At 41.1% G+C, this 19187-nt stretch overlaps 1 protein-coding gene across 1 annotated transcript in view; it reads left to right on the forward strand.

The window, feature by feature from the left end:
• The window catches only part of LOC109919439 (coiled-coil domain-containing protein 152), a 68944-nt gene that overhangs the window by 2790 nt on the left and 46967 nt on the right, over positions 1-19187 (forward strand). Inside the window, exons 2-3 of the mRNA XM_048594241.1 lie at positions 8371-8476; positions 13590-13658. Coding sequence (XP_048450198.1) covers positions 8371-8476; positions 13590-13658 — 175 coding nt within the window. The remainder of the gene's footprint in view (positions 1-8370; positions 8477-13589; positions 13659-19187) is intronic.

Here is a 19187-nt window from a genome sequence, read left to right on the forward strand (position 1 = left end):
AAAAAAAAAAAAAAAAAAAAAAAAAAAAAAAAAAAAAAAAAATTCTTGTTGTGTATTTATCTTACATATTACATTAGATGAGTCAAATTTTGACTGCAATTTCAAATAGTGATGAATCAAGCAACATAATTTATCTAGATCAAGTGTTGTTATTCAGTTTTTCTTCTGATGAAACATATGTTTCACCATTGATTAAAAAAATGTTATTTTGACCTCTTCAACAATGGTCCATTTTCTTTCAATGCAGAGATAGATATATCTATATAGATATATATATCAGGTAGGGAAGAAATACTTGTTCTATATATTCCAAAAACTTTGTTTGCTCATTTAACAGATCTTGCATGGTGAATGTTTACTCCTGATCTTGAGCAATGACTTCTTTCTTCTCATTTTTCCATTGCGGTGTGCCGTGGAATGTACAGGAATTTTATTCTGCTATTTATCTTGGCATTGGTTTCATGGACATAAATCCAGTGACCTAGTTCCTCTGCCTGTAACAGATGTAAAGCTGGATAGAAGCTCATTTCTATAGTTGTGGAGATGGTAGCAAACACAGAAACAAAGTGAGCAGGAACAAACCTGTTTGATTTGATTGATCTCGACTTCTTATTCCCAATATTTTACCTTCCTTTGTTTTATACCAAGGCTTCTAAAGTGCTAATCTCCTTTGTGCATTATATGAGACGAAAGATATTTGCTTAACATCTGTGAAGGTGTGACTTACTTATTTCCATGAGGTAAGTAAATCCAACTACTAGATCAATTCTTATTGGTTTTTTGATATGAATGATGCTGATAACAAAATATTTTCAGTCACTGGGCCTTAGACAGTGGCCATGATCTTTTTTGACTCATTAATAGTAGCATTAGATAAAATGCCTCATCAAAGATTATACTGGAAAATAAAAGCTCAAGGTAATATATTGGCATTAATAGAAATTGGCTAGCTAACAGGAAACAGAATAGGCTTAAAAAGATAATCTTCAGGTTGGCAAGATCTAACGAGTGGTGTGCAATAGGGATCAGTGCTGAGACCTCAACTTTTTCGAGTTTACATAAATGAATTGGATGAAGGGACTAAAGATATGAAAGCTAAATTTGCTGATTACGCAGCAAAAGATTGTAAAGAAAGTGTGAAGAGGACATAAGGAGGATACAAAGGGATTATAAATAGGTTCAGGGCAAACTGAGCATAATGTGGAAAATTGTGAAGCTAACATTTTGGCAGGAAGAATAAAAGAAAGTACCATAGAACATAGAACTGTTACAGCACAGGAACGGACTCTTCGCCCCATGATGTTGTGCCGAACATGAAGCCAAATGACACTAATCCCTTCTGCCTGCCCTTGGACCCTATCCCTCCATTCCTTGCATATTCATGTGTTTATCTAAAAGTCCCTTGAACACCCCTATTGTATCTGCCTCCACCACCACCTCTGGCAGTGTGTTCCAGACTCCTACCACTCTCTGTGTAAAACACTTGCTCTTCACATCTCCTTTGAACTTTCTCCCTGTCACCTTAAATGCACGCCCCCTAGTATTTGAAAACATTCCCCTTTAGTGAAAAGGATTTATTTTGTGTTCAGACATGCCTGGATTGCTTTTGATATATCTATTAAGGTTTCTTTTAATAACTTAACCTCTTAGTGATAGGTTTGCAACTTTAAGCACTTTAAAAATATTATCCCTGGGACATGGACATCTCTGCAAGGTCAGTATTAATCACCTATCCCTAATTGTCCTGGAGAAGATGATGGTCTTCATGAATTGCTGCAGCCTGTTTGGGTAGCACTCATAGTGTTGTTAGGAAGGAAGTTCCAAGATTTTAATCCGTTGACAGTGAAGAAACAGCAATATAGATCCAAGTCAGAATGTGTATGGCTTTGGGATAGTACTGTCCCCCTGTGACTCCTGTCCTTATCCTTCTGAATGGTAGAGATTTGAAAGGGGCTGTCGAAGGTGCTGCACACAATATTGTCAGAGGCTCCATCATACAAGAAACTGTTGTTTTTTCCCAGAGAGACAGTATTCAGGTTCCCATACATCGCATTCTGCCATCGACTAAGCTCTTGTCTCTCAGCTAGCCAGCCTAGAATGCTGGCACTGGTGCTGAGATAGTACAAAGCTGGATACTCTGCCTCAGAGATCCCGAGTGTGCACTACATGGCCATCAACAGTATCCCACAGTGAAAATCAAACACCTTCCAACAACCATGCTGGAACCACAAGGGTAACATAATGTAATAGAATCATAGAATCCCTACAGTGCAGATAGAGGCTATTTGAGCCATCGAGTCTGCACCAACCCTCCGAAGGACATCCTATCCAGACCCAGCCGGATCAATAAAGCAAATTCAATTCAATTCAGCCACCCATCATACCCCCAGTAACCCCACATTTACCATGGCTAATCCGCCTAACCTACACATCCCTGGACACTGCAGGGCAATTCAGCACATTCAATCAACCTAACCTGCATATCTTTGGACTTTGGGATGAAATTGGAGCACTTGGCAGAAAGCCACACAGATACAGGGAGAACATACAAACTCCGCACAGACAGTCATGCAAGGCTGGGATTGAACCCATGTCCTTAGCACTTTAAACAGCAGTTTTAACCACTGTGTCACCCTGCCACCCCAAATAGGACCTGGATTGACAAGGGCACCCACATGGTAGGCAATAAGAGAGTGCACAATATGCTTAATTAGATGTGTTAAGAAGTAGGTGCAGAAGTAGGCTATTCATTCCGTTGAGTCTACTAAACCGTTCAAAGAGGTCATAGTTGATCTGATAATCCTCAACTCTACTTTCCTGCCTTTTCCTATAATCGTTGACTCCCTTACTGATTAAAAATCTGTCTCTCCAGGCCTTGAATATACATAACAACCCAGTCTCAACAGCCCTTTTTGGTAAAGAGTTCCAGATTCACTGCCCACAGAGAGTCATGGAGTCATACAGCACAGAAACAGACCCTTCAGTCCAACTTGTCCATGCCGACTAGATATCCCAACCTGGCCGTGTCCCATTTTCCAGCATTTGGGCCCACATTCCTCTAAACCCTCCCTATACGCATACCCATCAAGATGCCTTTTAAATGTTGTAATTTTACTCATCTCCATCACTTCCTCTGGCAGGTCACTCCTCGTTCCATACTCGCACCACCTTTTGCGTGAAAAAGTTAATTGCTCAGATCATAGGGTCGATTAGCATGGAAACAGACCCTTCGGTCCAATGCGTCCATGCTGACTAAGTTCCAAACTAAACTAATACCCCTGTGTGCGTTTGACCCATATCCTTGACTAACACCTGAAGAGGCTCAGAAAGCTTGTGTTTTCAAATAAACCTGTTGGACTATAATCTGGTGTCGTGTGATTTCTGATCTTGTCCACTCCTATCGAACACTGGCACCTTCTCATCTGAGGAGTCACGAATGGTGCTGAACATTGTACAACCATCAGCGAACATCCCCACTTCTGACCTTATGTTGGAAAGAAGGTCATTGATGAAACAGCAGAAGATGGTTGGGCCTAGGCCGCTACCCTCAGGAGCTTCTGCAGAGATGTCCTTGAGCTGAGATGACTGACTTCCAACAACCATGACTCTTTTCCTATGTGTCAGGTATGACTCCAACCACTGTTGTAGGTGCACGCACATTTAGGAAGGGGCTTCCAGGAATTTGACCAGTGGCAGTGTATTCTTGCTGACCACCCTAAAGCAGCATACACGCACTTCCAGGATTCAAACATACAGCTATCACCAGCCCTACCTCAGGAAAAGTTATTGAAAGTTATAACTCCTACAACTGACAGAGGGACCCTTTACTTTGCACAGATCAGTCAGGATAATACTGGATCTAGCTTTGCGAATAGAAGCAGGTAATACAGCTGTGTGTGCCTTCCTTCCACCCTGAATTTCGAAGGAACTTGACTTTTCCTGAGAACAAATAACTAAAAGTTAATGTGCAGGTATAGTAAGCAATTAAAAAGGCATGTGGTATGTTGGCCTTTAGTAAAAGAGGATTTGAGCTGAGGAGTAAAGATGTCTTTCTGCATTTGTATATAGTCAGACTTTGCTCCATACACCTGGGGTATTGTTTTCAGTTTTGGCTGCCTAAAGAAAGATATACTTGCCTTAGAGAGAGAGAGCGACAAATGTTCACTAAACCTATTTTTGGAATGGAGGGATTGTCTTGTGAGGAAAGATAAAATAATTTGGATATATATTCCCTGGAATTTAGAAGAATGAAAGGTAATTTCATTCAAATAAAGAACGTTCTTACTGCGATCAACAGCAAGATACAAGAGGGATGTTTCCCTGGTTGTGGAGTCTAGAACCAGGACACATGGTCTCAGAATAAGGGACAGGCCATTTAGGACTGAGATGAAGAGAAATGTCTTTACTCTGAGGGTGGGAAATGTTTGAAATCCTCAAGGAGGCTGTGGAAACTTCTTCATAAAGTTCAAACTGAGATGTAATATATTTCTGCATATCAGAAACATCAAGGAAAATGGGGATATTGCAGACAAACAGTTTTGAAGTAGAAGATCAGAATCTCATTGAAAAGCAGAGTGAGTTTGAAGGGCTGAATGACCTACACTTGCTCCTTTTTCTTATGCTCCTACATTCAGCCTGTGTGGGCACAGAAAGTGGCAGCCAATACAACAACCAATACTTCACAAATGAATTTCTAGCCCAAGGCCACAGCTAGAACATTTACCTTTACTGACCTTGTGTTAGCTTACAATTTAAATGTCACTATTCTGATATTGCTCAGAGTAATTTCCAGGCATACAGTTCAGAATGGAACATTAAAATAAAGTAATCTTATTTTGAAATGTCGGTATAAGAATGTGGCTATATTTCATGAACTGAACAATTGCATCAATTCCCGGTATGTTACAAGGAACTTCTGATAAATGTGTCAGAGTGATGTATACGATTTTTTGTCAACGGTAATTCTTTTTTCGTTCATAGTGTCAGAATTCTGAGAACACTGTAGAAACTAATCAATCCAATCACCTTCAATCTACTTTTTGATTTGGATCAATAACTATTCATGCACCGATTTCATATAATGACTAAAATATAACATGCTGTTCTGGAGCTGAGTACGTAGAACATAGAAGAGTACAGCACAGTGCAGGCCCTTCAGCCCACAATGCTGTGCCAACCTATTGTCCTACTAAGATCAATCTACCCTGCATACACTACATTTTACTATCCTCCAAGAGGCGCTTAAAAGTCTCTAAAGTATCTGACTCCACTACCACTGCCGGCAGCACATTCCACATGCCCACCACTCACTGTGTGAAAAACCTACCTCTGACATCTCCCCTATACCTTCCTCCAATCACCTAAAAATTATGTCCCCTCATAATAGTCATTTCCGCCCTGGGAAAAAGTCTTTGACTATCCGCTCTATCTATGCCTCTCATCATCTTGTAAACCTCTATCAAGTCACCTCTCATCCTTCTTTGCTCCAATGAAAAAAGCCCTAGCTCACTCAACCTTTCCTCATAAGACCTGCGCTCCAGTCCAGGCAGCATCCTGGCAAATCTCCTCTGCACCCTCTCTGAAGCTTCCACATTCTTCCTATAATGAGGCGACCAGAATTGAGCACAATATTCCAAGTGTGGTCTAACCAGAGTTTTATAGAGCTGTAGCATAACCTCACGGCTCTTAAACTCAATTCCCCTGCCAATGAAAGCCAACACACCATATGCCTTCTTTACAACCCTATCAACTTGGGTAGCAACTTTGAGGGACCTATGGATGTGGACCCCAAGATCCCTCTGTTCCTCCACATTGCCGAGAATCCTGCCATTAACCCTGTATTCTGCATTCAAATTCAACCTTCCAAAATGAATCACTTCACACTTTTCTGGGTTGAATTCCATCTGCCACTTCTTTGCCCAGCTCTGCATCCTGTCAATGTCCCGTTGCAACCTACAACAGCCCTCCACGCTGTCCACTTCTCCACCAACCTTCATGTCATCGGCAAACTTACTAACACACGCGAAGCTCATTGCCAAAGGGGCAGCAATCTCTTCCCTCGCTTCCGGTAGTAGCCTTTGGTATATCCCTTCTGGCCAGGGGCTTATCTGTCCTCATGTTTTTCAAAATTTCTAGCACATCCCCCTTCCTAACATCAACCTGTTCAAGCATATCTGCCTGTTTCATGCTGTCCTCACAAACGTCAAGGTCCCTCTCACTGGTGAATAGTGAAGCAAAGTATTCATTAAGGACCTCCTCTGACTCTGCACACAATTTCTCTCCACTATCCCTGATTGGCCCTACCCCCACTCTGCCATCCTCTTCTTACTCACATAAGTATAGAAAGCCTTGGGGTTTTCCTTGATCCTACCTGTCAAGGTTTTCTCATACCCCCTTCTAGCTCTCCCAAGTCCATTCTTCAGTTCCTTCCTGGCTACCTTGTAGACCTCTAGAGCCCTGTCCGATCCTTGCTTCCTCAACCTTAAGTAAGCTTCCTTCTTCCTCTTGACTAGGTGTTCCACATGTCTTGTCATCCAAGGTTCCTTCACCTTACCATCCTTTCCTTGCCTCCGTGGGACAAACCTATCCAGTACCTGTAGCAACTGCTCCCTAAACAATCTCCATATTTCTGTCGTGCATTTCCTTGAGAACATCTGATCCCAATTGGTGCTCCGTAGTTCTTACCTAATAGTTCTGTAATTCCCCCTCCCCCAGTTAAATACTTTCCCATACTGCCTGCTCCTATCCCTCTCCAGGTAAAGGTCAGGGAGTTGTGATCACTATCACCGAAATGCTCTCCCACGGAGAGATCTGACACCTGTCCTGGTTCGTTGCCAAACACCAAATCCAATATGGCCTCTCCCCTAGTCGGCCTATCTACATATTGAGTCATAAATCCTTCCTGGACACACCTGACAAAATCTGCTCCATCCAAAATATTTGCACTTAGGAGGTTCCAGTCTATATTAGGAAAGTTGAAGTCACCCATGACAACAACCCTATTACTTTTGCACCTCTCCAAAATCTGTCTCCCAATCTGTTCCTCAATGCTTCACCTGATGAAGGGGCTGCGCTCCGATAGCTTGTGATTTCAAATAAACCTTTGGACTATAACCTGGTGTCGTGTGACTTCTGTCTTTGTTTAGCCCAGTCCAACACCTCCACATCATAGATAATTTATATTTAGGAATAACAAGGGTCCCAATACCAACTCCTGGGAACTCCACTTCAAACTTTCTTCAAGTCTGAAAAATTACCTTTAACTATCACTCTGTTTCCTATTCTTCAGCCAGTTTTGGATCTTCAATTGCTGCCAGACTTGCTGAGTTTCTCCAGCAATTTCCATTAATCTCTATTTGTGCCATTAATTCATTTATCTTATTCCAAATACTGCATGCATTTAAGAGTCATTAATTTCGCTTTTATACCATTGTTTCACCCCTTGATCCATCTGAACCTACTGTGTTCAACTAGGTTCTCAACTGTTTTTATTATGTGGCACGCTTTTTCTTCAAATTTCTAATTTCTTTGTCATCCATGGAGGTCTGGATGTGTTTGTTTCACCTTGCCCTGGTGATGGAGTATACCTTGTCTGTACCCAGACCACCTATTCTGATAAAATCAGTTCTGTCCATGAACTCTCTGAAATATCATCTTTCTTTGGTATTGTAGTGCTGTCCTTAACACGGCTTTTTTTCCATTCCCGTCTTTTCTGAACACCTTGTTACCAGGAATATTAAACACCCAGATCTGCTCTTACTGAAGACAAGTCTGCATTATTGTCACAACATTATCATTCCACAAAGTAGCCTGTGCCTGTAACTCCCTAATCTTATTAATTGCACTCCATGCATTCACAAATGCCAGCTTAACTCTGATTTAAACTTTATTACTTTCTTTCCTTGCTATCCAACCTATTAACTTGTTATTCTCTATCTTAGTGATATCTGCTTATCACAACAGTTTGTGCACCCTGATATTGTTTTATAATATCCTCTTCTGGTTCCACACCTACAGTGCCTTTAAAGGTAAAATTAGGATGAGATGGTGGTGTAGTGGTAATGTCATCAGACCAGAAGCCCAGGCAATGCTCTGGTACAGAGGTTCAAAGTCACCTTTGACTCCAGGCACACAGCAATGCAGTTGATTCTTAACTACCCACTGAAATGGCTTGCTAGCCACTCAGTTTAAGAGCAATTCAGGATGTACTTGCCAGTGACACCCATATCCTACAAAAAAACTCTCATAATGCAAAGGGCTAAGTGTAACATTTTTTAATCAAAAGGTAGGTTATCACCAGCCTGCTGTTAATAATTAGCAGAAACAATTTTTCACAGGTGTTACTTCTAAGTACTTCTTTACATTCCTTAGAAAATAGCCGAAACTCAGGGGAGAAATAATCTCTTGGAGATTCAGTTGGAGGAAGCAAATCGTTTGGTGAAACTAACACAGACTAAGGAAAACTGTATGCAAGAAGGTAACAAGATTTGTACTGGTGCAAGTGCTTCTTTTGTTTATTTGCAGCCTTACCTTGCCCAACTTATTGAAGAAATTGAGTAATCCCTTTCTTGACATTTTCAAACAACCAACTGAAACAGCGCATGAGAGATTCATAGCTCAGATCTCAGATTCATCTCTGACATCAGAACTACATTCGATATAGGTCTCCAATAACTATGGTTACAAATGTGAATTACAAGTTCAAACCAAAAAAAATCACAGAATATTGTCTCAATAAACTATCTACCTGAGTTAGACTATTAAGGGTTTAATTTGAATAGCTTCCAAGTAGCTACATGAATTACATTATCTGATTTAAATGATTGATGCATGCCTGTTCAATGCAATGCAAGCAGCAAGGTCTCTTTGGTATGCCTTTTGATATACATACATTTTTTTTGTGCAGCTTGCTTTATATGCACTGTTAACTTGATGCACTCATAATTAGGGGGACCCAGGATTGATACTTCTGATAAAACTTAAAGCTAGCATGCTGTGTCTAAATCTAGCCAGGAGGTTCATTCTGGCTGGAGCATGTCCTATTAGAGCTGAATTTAATAGAAAGGACAGAAGAATTGGAGAGTACTGGCATCCAGGTTTTCAGCACTGTATGACGGATCTTGGTGAAGCAAGTGGAAAAGAAGACAGGTATCCTGTTTCCATTAGGACACAGGACGGCTCCAGACACACTGAGAAAAGGCAATGTATCACAGAATCACGGAATTGTTACAGTGTAGAGGGAAACCATTCAGCCCATCATGTTTGCACCAGGTCTTCAAACAAACATCACTACCTAGTGTCAAAGCTGTTCAATACACAAATCCTCAGGATTCACTTGGGATTGGGATGTTCCTTTTGTTTCCCAAGTTCTGTGATCTTTTCCTTTATGTTGCTTCACTTTTTCATGGGAAGCACAGAACAGCTGGTTCAAAAATTATAAAGTCTCTGCCTAATTAATTTAAAGCAACACCTTACAGTAGCTAATAGGGGAAAACAACTGGCTTTTTTTAGCTTCAGACATTTTACTCGAGAGAGAGAGAAAGAGAGGGAGAGAGACAGATAAATACTACATAGAATCATCAAATCATACAGTACAGAAGAGGCTCTTCAGCTCATTGAGTCTGTACTGCCAAAAATATACCAGTACCAGTACTAATCTCACTTTCCTGCACTAGGTTATGTTCATCCAAGTACTTTTAAAGGTTGTGAGGTTTCCCACCTCAACTAGTCACAACTCCAAAAACCAATTGGCAACCTGTTGCCAGCCAAAGCTTACGCAATCTGGTGGTAACTTACCTATAAACAGCTTCCCCCACTACTTGAAAAAGTCAGCAGTATGTACACAACTTATAATAAGTTTGGGTTTCAGTAACTTGCTTTTTAAAAGTGCATCAATTCCTTTCAAAATCCTTGCTTTTAGTCCTATTTCCATTTAAGTACACAATCAATAATGCAGAAGATTAAAGAGGTACGGTCTTTACACTTCTCCTTCTAAATAGCAGTGGTCATAGGTTTGAAAGTTGCTGTCTAAGGTGCCTTAATGAATTGCTGCAGTGCATCATGTAGATGGTTTTACACTGCTTCCACAATCCATTTGTGGTGGAGTGAGTGAGTGTTTGAATGTGGTACCAATCAAGTAGGCTAATATTTCTTACATAGTATCAAGTTTCTTGAGTGTTCTGAGAATTCATCCAGGCAAGTGGACACTATTCCATTACACCCCTGACTTGTGCCTTCCAGATGGCGAATACACTTTGGGGAGTTAGGAGATGTGTTGCTCATTGCAGTGCACCCTTTAGGTGGAGGCATTGGATGTTTGTGGATGTGATACCAGTTAAACAGGCTGCTTTGCCAAGCTTCTTGAATGTTGTTGGAGTGGCACTCATCCAGGCAAGTAGGGAATATTCCACTACATTCCTAACTTGTGCCTTGTAGATGTTGGACAGACTTTGAGGAGTCAGAAGGTGAGTTATTCACTGCAGTATTCCCAGCCTCTGACAAGCTGTTATGGCTATCATATTTATATGGCTTGTCCAACTGAGTTAAAATCATAGAGTCATACACAACGGGAACAGACCCTTCAGTCCAACCAGTGCATGCCGAACTTAATCCCAAACTAAACTAGTCTCACTTGCCCACACTTGGCCCATAAACCTCCAAACATTTCTTATTCAAATACTTACCAAAATCCCTTTTAAACATTGTAACTGTACCCACATCCACCACTTCCTATGGAAGTTCATTCCACACACAAACCACTCTCTGTGCGAAAAGGTTGCCCCTCATATCCCTTTTAAATCTTTCTCCTCTCACTTTAAAAATATGCCCCCTGGTTTTGAATTCCCTCACTCTAGGGAAAAAGACCTTTGCTACTCACCTTAGCTATGCCCCTCATGATTTTATAAACCTGTATAAGGTCACCCCTCAACCTCTTATATTCCAAAGAAAAAAGTCCCAGCCTATCCACTCTCTCATTATAATTCAAACTTGTAGCTTGAGATGCTCACCTTCAGAGGATTTGTCCAAATGCAACCTAAGAGCAGGCAACATTCCATTCAGTAGGGCTAGCACCAAACATCAGGGGAACTGGATAATGTCAGTTGAGGATCTGCAAAGACCATGATCAAGGATCTGGTCAGTCATGGCTTGGGGCTAATTGCTGAAATCAGTGAAAGGTCTGGACAAATACAGTCCTGAGGTTAAGTCCAGTGATTGCTCTGAAGGGTGCAAAGAGGGCCTGTGCTTGAAGCGAGGAGATCAGCCAAAAGGGGTGGGGGAGTCGAGGCTGGAGTTGGATGGCAGAGTAATTTGTGGATATAGGAACAAGAACTGTGAAGTGGGAGAAACTGAAGGTGTATGGAGAGTTATGTGGAACAGGATTGAAGAACATGGTAGGATATGAGCAGGCAGTTTACTAGCAGTGTCCTCCACCATGGTATCCACAGGCGGAGCACAGAAGAGTGAGATTGACATAATTAAGTGTAGTGTTGGGGTTCAGGGGTTAAGATGAGCTGTGGAGATTAAATTCAATGTATTGGGTCTCCAAATTGAGTGGATGGATGAATGGATGGAAATTAGCTGTTGTGGTAGAGTGAGGTGAAAGGAGACATGAGGCTCTGGTGGGGTGGTTACCTGGCGATTAGGCAGGGCCTTGTGCTGAAAGTGTCTACCATGCTCTGTGTTCTCTACCGTCACTTCCCATTGTCTAAATGCATAATGTAACTTGAAGGTCATTAGGCCCTCAAGTCTAGTCCAAATAGAATGTAGTGCACCATCCTGGTAAAGTAGTTGGTGCTGAAGAACCAGAGGAAGGAAGCTGTCTTCTGAGGATAAGGCTGAGGACATTGAAAATGATAAGACCATCAAACCATAAGATTATTCACCAATTTACAGAGGGTATTTTCTTATTAGAACAACCAACAAGTTGACAACTGTGGTGAAAGCCAAAGGGCGGGAGACAGAGAGAGAGAGAGAAAGCAAAACACACCAACACTAACCAAAAGCTTTTACAAAACACGTTCATAGCTTCAAAAGCTTAGTCAGAACAGGTGCAAACTTTTTCTTTCTTGTGCTAACATAATTCTGTGTTTGGCTGTCTAGCACCGTTCTGTTCTTGTTTGACCAATTCAACATCCAATCAGTTGCCAGTCAGCCTAGAATATTTTGGTTCTTCAGGCAATAACTAACCAGCAATTATCTTTCCAGACAAATTCCCATAAATGTTAAATCTCATTTGTACCCCCTCTCCAATGCTATCACATCGTCCCTGTTATATCACGTCTGACGAATTTGATTGAGTTTTTCAAAGATGTGACCAGGTGAAGATAAGGGCAATAGTCTACGTGGACTTCAACAATGCTTTTGGTAAAGTCGCACATGGGAGACTGACAACAAAGGTAAAATCCCTTGGGATCCAAGGAAATTTGGCAAATTGGATTCAGAATTGGTTGAGGATCTGGAAGCAGAGGGTGATGGTTGAGGGATATTTTTCTGACTGGAACCCTGTGTCCTACAGGGTTCAGCGTTGAAGCCCTTGTTGTTTGTGATTCTTATAAATGATTTAGACTTGAATATTGATCATTAAGTTTGCAGATGATACAAAATTTGATGGAGGGGTAAACAGTGAGGAGGATAGCCTTGGACTACAAGAAGATATAGACAGGCAGGTAGGGTGAGCTGATCAGCAGCAAATGGAATTCAATCCAGATGAATGTGAGGTGATGCACTTGGGCAGAACAAACAAGAAAAGGAATACATGATGGACCCTGGAAAGCACCGAGGATCAGAGGAGCCTTGGTGTGCATGTCCACTGGTCCCTTAAGATATCAGGACAGGTGATGAAATGTTAAGAAGGTATATGGTATACTTGCCTTTATTAGTTGAGAAATTTAAGAACAGGAGATTATGCTGGAACTGTGTAAAACATTGGTTAGGCCACAACTAGAGTATTCTGCGCAGTTTTCAAAATCATGAGACATCTGGATGGAGTGGATAGGGAGAAAGTGTTTCCACTCTTTAAAGGATCAAGAATGAGAGGGCACAGATTTAAAGTGACTTACAAAAGAAGCAAACACGAGGTAAGAAAAAACTTTTTCATGCAGTTAATGTCTGCTTGAAAGTATGGTGGAGGTGGATTCGAATGAGGCTTTCAAAAGGGCATTAGGTGATTACTTGACTGGAAACAATACACAAGGACAGCTAGAAAAGGCAGGAGAATGGCACTAACTCGTAATGCTCGATTAGAGAGTATGTGCTTACGTGGTGGGCTACATGGCTTCCTGCTGCATTGTAAGACTTCTGTGATTCTATTAAAAAATATGATATGCACCCATTCTCTGCTTGTTTTCCTAAATTATATGAATTCACACATACTGACTGTGATTATATTTTTCTGCTCAAGGACTTTAAATCTATGAATAAACTAAACAAACATGCATAAAAGCTTTGATCCCTAATCAAACAAAATATTCAGCCCCTAAACAACACTTCATTTGTGCCAACAACACAGCCTGTTTTATCTTTTCTGCAGTATTGCGTGCAGTATTGGAAATCTTTCAACCAGTATTGTCTTGGATATTTCTATTTTTCAGAATGCAGTTTGCTGCATGGAATGATAGCAGAGCTGCAGGTTACCATTCAGAAACAATATGACGTGAGAGGTAAGGGCTCATGGCAACTTTCACTGATGAAATTGAATAGGATATGAAAATAACAAAATTTTGTTCCTTTCATTTAGAAAATCCTCCTACTCTTTTCTCTCCTGTATCCATTTCCTACCCTTTCCAACAATAACTGGCAGGCTCATTGACTCGGTGGAGATTGAATAGGAATGGATTTTGAGTCTGGAATTTGAATTGTTACCTCATAGGTGAAATTCAGGTATTCCAATATTTTACATTACGTATTTACATCCAGAATAAATTTGTTCCTCTTAAATCAAGTTGTCACCAAGAGTCAAGTGACCCCAGGCTTTGATATTTACAAAACTTAAGTACTGGTGAGAAAAGATACATTTTGCCAAACTAGATAATGGCTTTGTTTAGAATTTTGCGAGCATGGCCTTGGTTGGACATGGTCAATAGCTCACCTCTGAACAGCAGCTGTGACGTGGTGTATGATTAATCAGACAATCATCAGGAAGTTCAGCGTACCTAGCATTACACCAGCACTGCAATTCACGTATAAACATATGAATCAGAAGTAGACCATTGAGCCCCCTGAGCCTGCTCCGCCATTCAGTTAGCTCATGGCTTTTGTTTTATTCATTCAGGGGATATGTGTGTCTCTGGCCAGGCAAGCATTTATTGCTCATCCCTAATTGCCCAGAAGTATCAACCACATTGCTATGGTTCTGGAGTCACATGTAGGCCAGACCAGGTAAGGATGGCAGTTTCCTTCCCTAAAGGACATTAGTGAACCAGATGGGTTTTTTCAACAATTGACAATGGTTTCATAGTTACCATTATCATTCAGATAGTAATTGATTTCAAATTCCACTATCCACCATGGTATGATTTGGAACCTGAGTCCCCAGAACATTATCAAGGTCTCTGAATTAATAGTCTAGCCATAATACCACTGGGCCATCACCTCCCACAAGGCTGATCTATTTGTAACCTCAAATCTGTATTCCCACCTACCCTGATAACCTTTCAACACCTTGCTTATCAAGAATCTATCCATCTATGTCTTAACATCCACAAACATCCACTCTCCAGCACCAACACTCAGTAGCGGCAGTGTGTACTATCTACAAAACACACTGCAGAAATTCACCAAAGATCCTCAGACAGCACCTTCCAAACCCACAACCACTTCCATTTAGAAGGACAATGATAGCAGATATATGGAAACACGTTCAAGTTCCCCTTCAAGCCACTCACCATCCTGACTTGGAAATATATTGCTGTTCCTTCACTGTCACTGCATTAAAATCCTTCCTAATGGGTCAACCCACATCAGGTGGACTGTAGCAGTTCAAGAAGGCAGCTCACCCCCACCTTCTCAAGAGCAACTAGGGATGGGCAATAATTGCTGGCCCAGCCAGTGACACCCACATCCCATAAATGAATAAATTAAAGAAAAGGTCATCAAGATGGAATGTTAGCTCTTATTTCAAGGGAATTGGAGTATAACAGTAGGAAAGTCTTACTACAAGTGTAGAAGGTGTTGTTAACACCATATCTAGAGTCCTGTGAGCAGTTTTGCTCCCCTTATTAAAGGAAATATATCATTTCATTGGAGGCAGTTCAGAATAGGTTCATTAGGATGATCTTTGGCATGAAGGGATTGTCTTATGAAGCAAAGGCTAAATAGGTTAGGACTATACTCACTGGAGTTTAAAAGGATGAGAGGTGATCTCATATAGGGTGCTTGATGGGGTGAGTGGTAAGAGTATGTTTCCCCTCCTGGGAGAATCTAAGACCAGACGGCATAGTGTCAGAATAAAGGGGCGTCAATTTAAGACTGAGATGAGGAGGGATTTCTTGTCCCAAAGAGCCGTGAGTCTTTGGAACTCCTTGCCACAGAGAACTGTGGGGCCGTGTCCTTGTGTATATTTAAGGCTGAGATAGAGTCTTGATCAGTCGGGGAACCAAGGGTTGTGGGGAAAATGCAAAAAGTAGATGTGAGGAATGTTGGATCAGCCATGATCCTATTGAATGGCAGAGCAGGCTTGAGGGGCCATTTGGGCTGCTCCTGTTCCTATTTTGTATGATCTGAATAACATTTGGGAGGATCATGTCAAAATTGGGTAGACACCAGTGTTGTAGCTGTACTGGAACAGCTTGGGTAGAAGTGTGCAAGTTCTGGAGCACAAGATTTCAGTACTACTGCTGGAATATAGTTAGGGTCTTTGCTTATGCATTATCCAATGTCGTCAACCATTTCTTGATATCGCGTGGAGGGAATCAGTTTGGATTAAGACATCAGAAGGAGGCTGAGATAGATCATCCACTGTCACATCTGATTGAAGATTGCTGCCAGGCATCAGCCTTATCTTTTACACTGATATACCCTGTTCACAAAGAGCACCACAAATACTGGCCAAATACTGTCGTATTCTAATCATCAGCAAATTGATGGAAGTGGTCGTCGACAGCACTATCAAATGGCATTTAATTGGTGATAACCTGCTCACTGATGCTTAGTTGTGGTTCTGTGAGGACCACGTGCCTCAAAACTTAATTTTAGCCATGCTCCAAGTGTGGACAAATGTGCTCCAAAGGTGAAATGGGAGTGACAACCTTGACATCAAGGCCACATTCGATTGAATGTGGCATCAAGGAACCCTAGCAAAATTAGAGTGAATGGAAATGAGGGATAAAGCTGTCTGCTAATTGGAGTCATGCCTAATACAATGAAGGTGATTGTGATTGTCATTGGTCAGTCATCTTAGCTCTAGGACATCTCTGCAGGAGCTCCTTGGCCCAATTGTCTTCAGCTGCTTCATCACTGAATTTCCTTCCGAATGTCAGAAGTGGAGATGTTCACTGATAATTGCACTATCAGGAGCAGTAAAATTGTGCTGAAGAGGATGTGGTGCCAATTAAATGATCCTGTCCTGGTCAGTGTTAAGGATCTTGGGTTACTGGAGCAGCATTAATCCAGGGAAGTGGGGCAGTATTCCATCACAGTCCTGACTTGAGCCTTTATACCTGTTGAACACACTTTGTAGAGACAGGAGCTGAGTTACTCACCACAGAATTCTTAGCCATTATATTTATATGGCGAGTCCAGATGTGTTTCTGGTCAATGGGCATTGCACTGACAGTGGAGGGACTTCAGCTGTGGTGATGTCATTGAACATCAATAGGCGTTGGTTAGATTCTCACATGTTGGAAATGGTCATTACTTGGCACATATCAGCCAAACTTTGATGTTTTCCAGGTCTTCTTGTGCTTCAGTATCTGAAGTAGTTGCAAATGGTGCTGTCCTCTGACCATAGCTGCTTGTGATGAATTTGCCCTAGATCACACTGTAGCAAGTCAATCGTCCCTAACTCCACAAAGTGTCCCCCTCCAACTTTCTGTACTCTTCTCCATCAGGATTGCTTCATCTTCATGTTGAAGGGATACTTCTGGTTGGATTTCAGCTTCCTCCCTTTTCCAAATACTGAGTTGTCTGTTTCGTTTGTTCAGGTCTGCTAACTCATTGCAAGTATTTGACTGAAGATTAAGTCTTGAATGCTCAGGAATTTGCTTGGAACATGAGCCAGCAATGTGCCTTGACCCTATACCTACTGATTGTGTGAATGCATTAAACGGTATAACTGTGATAGACTTTATGTTCAATAAATTATTGAGCTATGTTCATAATTACTTAAAATTAGGACTAACATGACGCAGTTTGTAGGCTGCATACTTCTTGAAGCACTGAAGAGAGGATTTGCGATTTCTAACGGACATTAATGCCATCTGCAGGAAAATAGAGATACTGTAACTATTATTCACAATACAGTAGAAAATCAACTTGTGCCGAAAATTAGACCTGAGCAATCTGCTACATACCACACTGCAATTTGCAGGTCAGGCAAAGTACAAATATGGCTGGCTCCTACAGTGAACTGTCAAGTTGGGGATCTGAGGGCAGTAGGGGCAATAACATGTGATTAAACTTTGAGAATCTCTTTTGACACCTCCAAAATGCTGCCAGTACGCATATGCAAAACATGCATGCACAGTACCCCTGCCAGTACTGCAAGTGACATCATTCCATGCCATTAACTCATTTTTTTTTGCTATTCACTTGTAGGACGTGGGCATCACTGGCTGGCCAGCAATTATTACCTGTCCTCAGTTGTCCGGTTTATTTTGCTTTTTTTGGGGTCATCATATTTTTTTACTGACAGAGTGTTTCACAAAGTGCAGTTGCACAGAACTTTCCACACGTACAATGTGAATCTTTTGAGGGTGTCAGGAGGCACAGCCTTCAAGTTTTCACTTTAATTATGAGTATTACTACTTCAACCTCCCTGAAATATGAAATACCTGTCAGTCTAAAACATTTATTTTTCAAAAACAGTTGAGAATAACGAAGGAGAAATGTGAAAACCTTTATTCAGGTATAAGTTAGTTAGGTCTGTTTTCCTTGGGGAAGCAAAGGTTGAGAAGAGGTTCAGTCAACAAATTCAATAGAATAAATAGGGAGAAAATGTTTCCATAGGCCAAAGGATGAATAGTAGAAGGCACAGATTTAAGTAATTTGAAAAAGAAGCAATGATGAAATGAGGACAAACATTTTCACACAATGAGTGATAAGGATCTGGAATATGCTCCCTGACTGTGTGATGAATATGGCCTTAGTTGAGGCATTTGAAAGGGAACTTGATTATAATCTAAAAAGGAAGAATATGCAGAGTTACAGCGTGAAGTTGAGGGAATGGTACAAGGTGAAATACTCCTGCAGAAAATCACCACAGACTTGATGGACCAGTGGGCTCCTTCTATGTTGTAACCATTCATTGTGATTCAATAAAATTTTATTGAACAAAGCCTTAATGGAGGAACATTAACTCCCACCACCATTGGCACACAGTAGCAACAATGTCTACTATCCACAATATGCACTGAAACATTTGCCCAAGATTGTATAGAAAGCATTTTCCAAACCAGTGACATTTAATGTCAAGGGAAGGTGGTTAGACTTCTTTTTGTTGGCAACGGTCATTACCTGGTGCATGCGGAGTATGCCCAACACTTATCAGCCCAGCCTAAATGTTGTCTGGAATGTTGCTGTATGAGACTAAAGACTGCCTCATTATCTGAGGATTTGTGAGTGACACCGAACACTGTGCCTTTCAATAAAATCGTACCTGAACTTCTACAACAATTCCACCTTTCTGCCCTATATCTTTTGTTTCTATTACTTCCCAAAAATTTATCAATCTCTGTCTGAATAGCATCTGAACATTCAAATTCCTCCTTGCTGTACAATTCCAAAGATTCAATGACACTGAGTTGATGACATTCTTGTCATCTTGGTCTGAAGTAACTGACTTCTAATTTTGAACCTAAATCCCATAATTACAGACTCTTCCACCAGGCTGAATTCCAGAAATATATTTCCATTCTATTCACTACTTCCTGATTGGTCACCCCTTTCATCCTGGGAATCAATCTAGTCAATGTCTGTTGCATCCGAGACAACAAGGTGCAGGGCTAGATGAACACAGCAGGCCAAGCAGCATC

Source organism: Rhincodon typus, chromosome 3 (genome assembly GCF_021869965.1).
Source record: "Rhincodon typus isolate 14 chromosome 3, sRhiTyp1.1, whole genome shotgun sequence".
NCBI classification, from domain to species: domain Eukaryota; kingdom Metazoa; phylum Chordata; class Chondrichthyes; order Orectolobiformes; family Rhincodontidae; genus Rhincodon; species Rhincodon typus.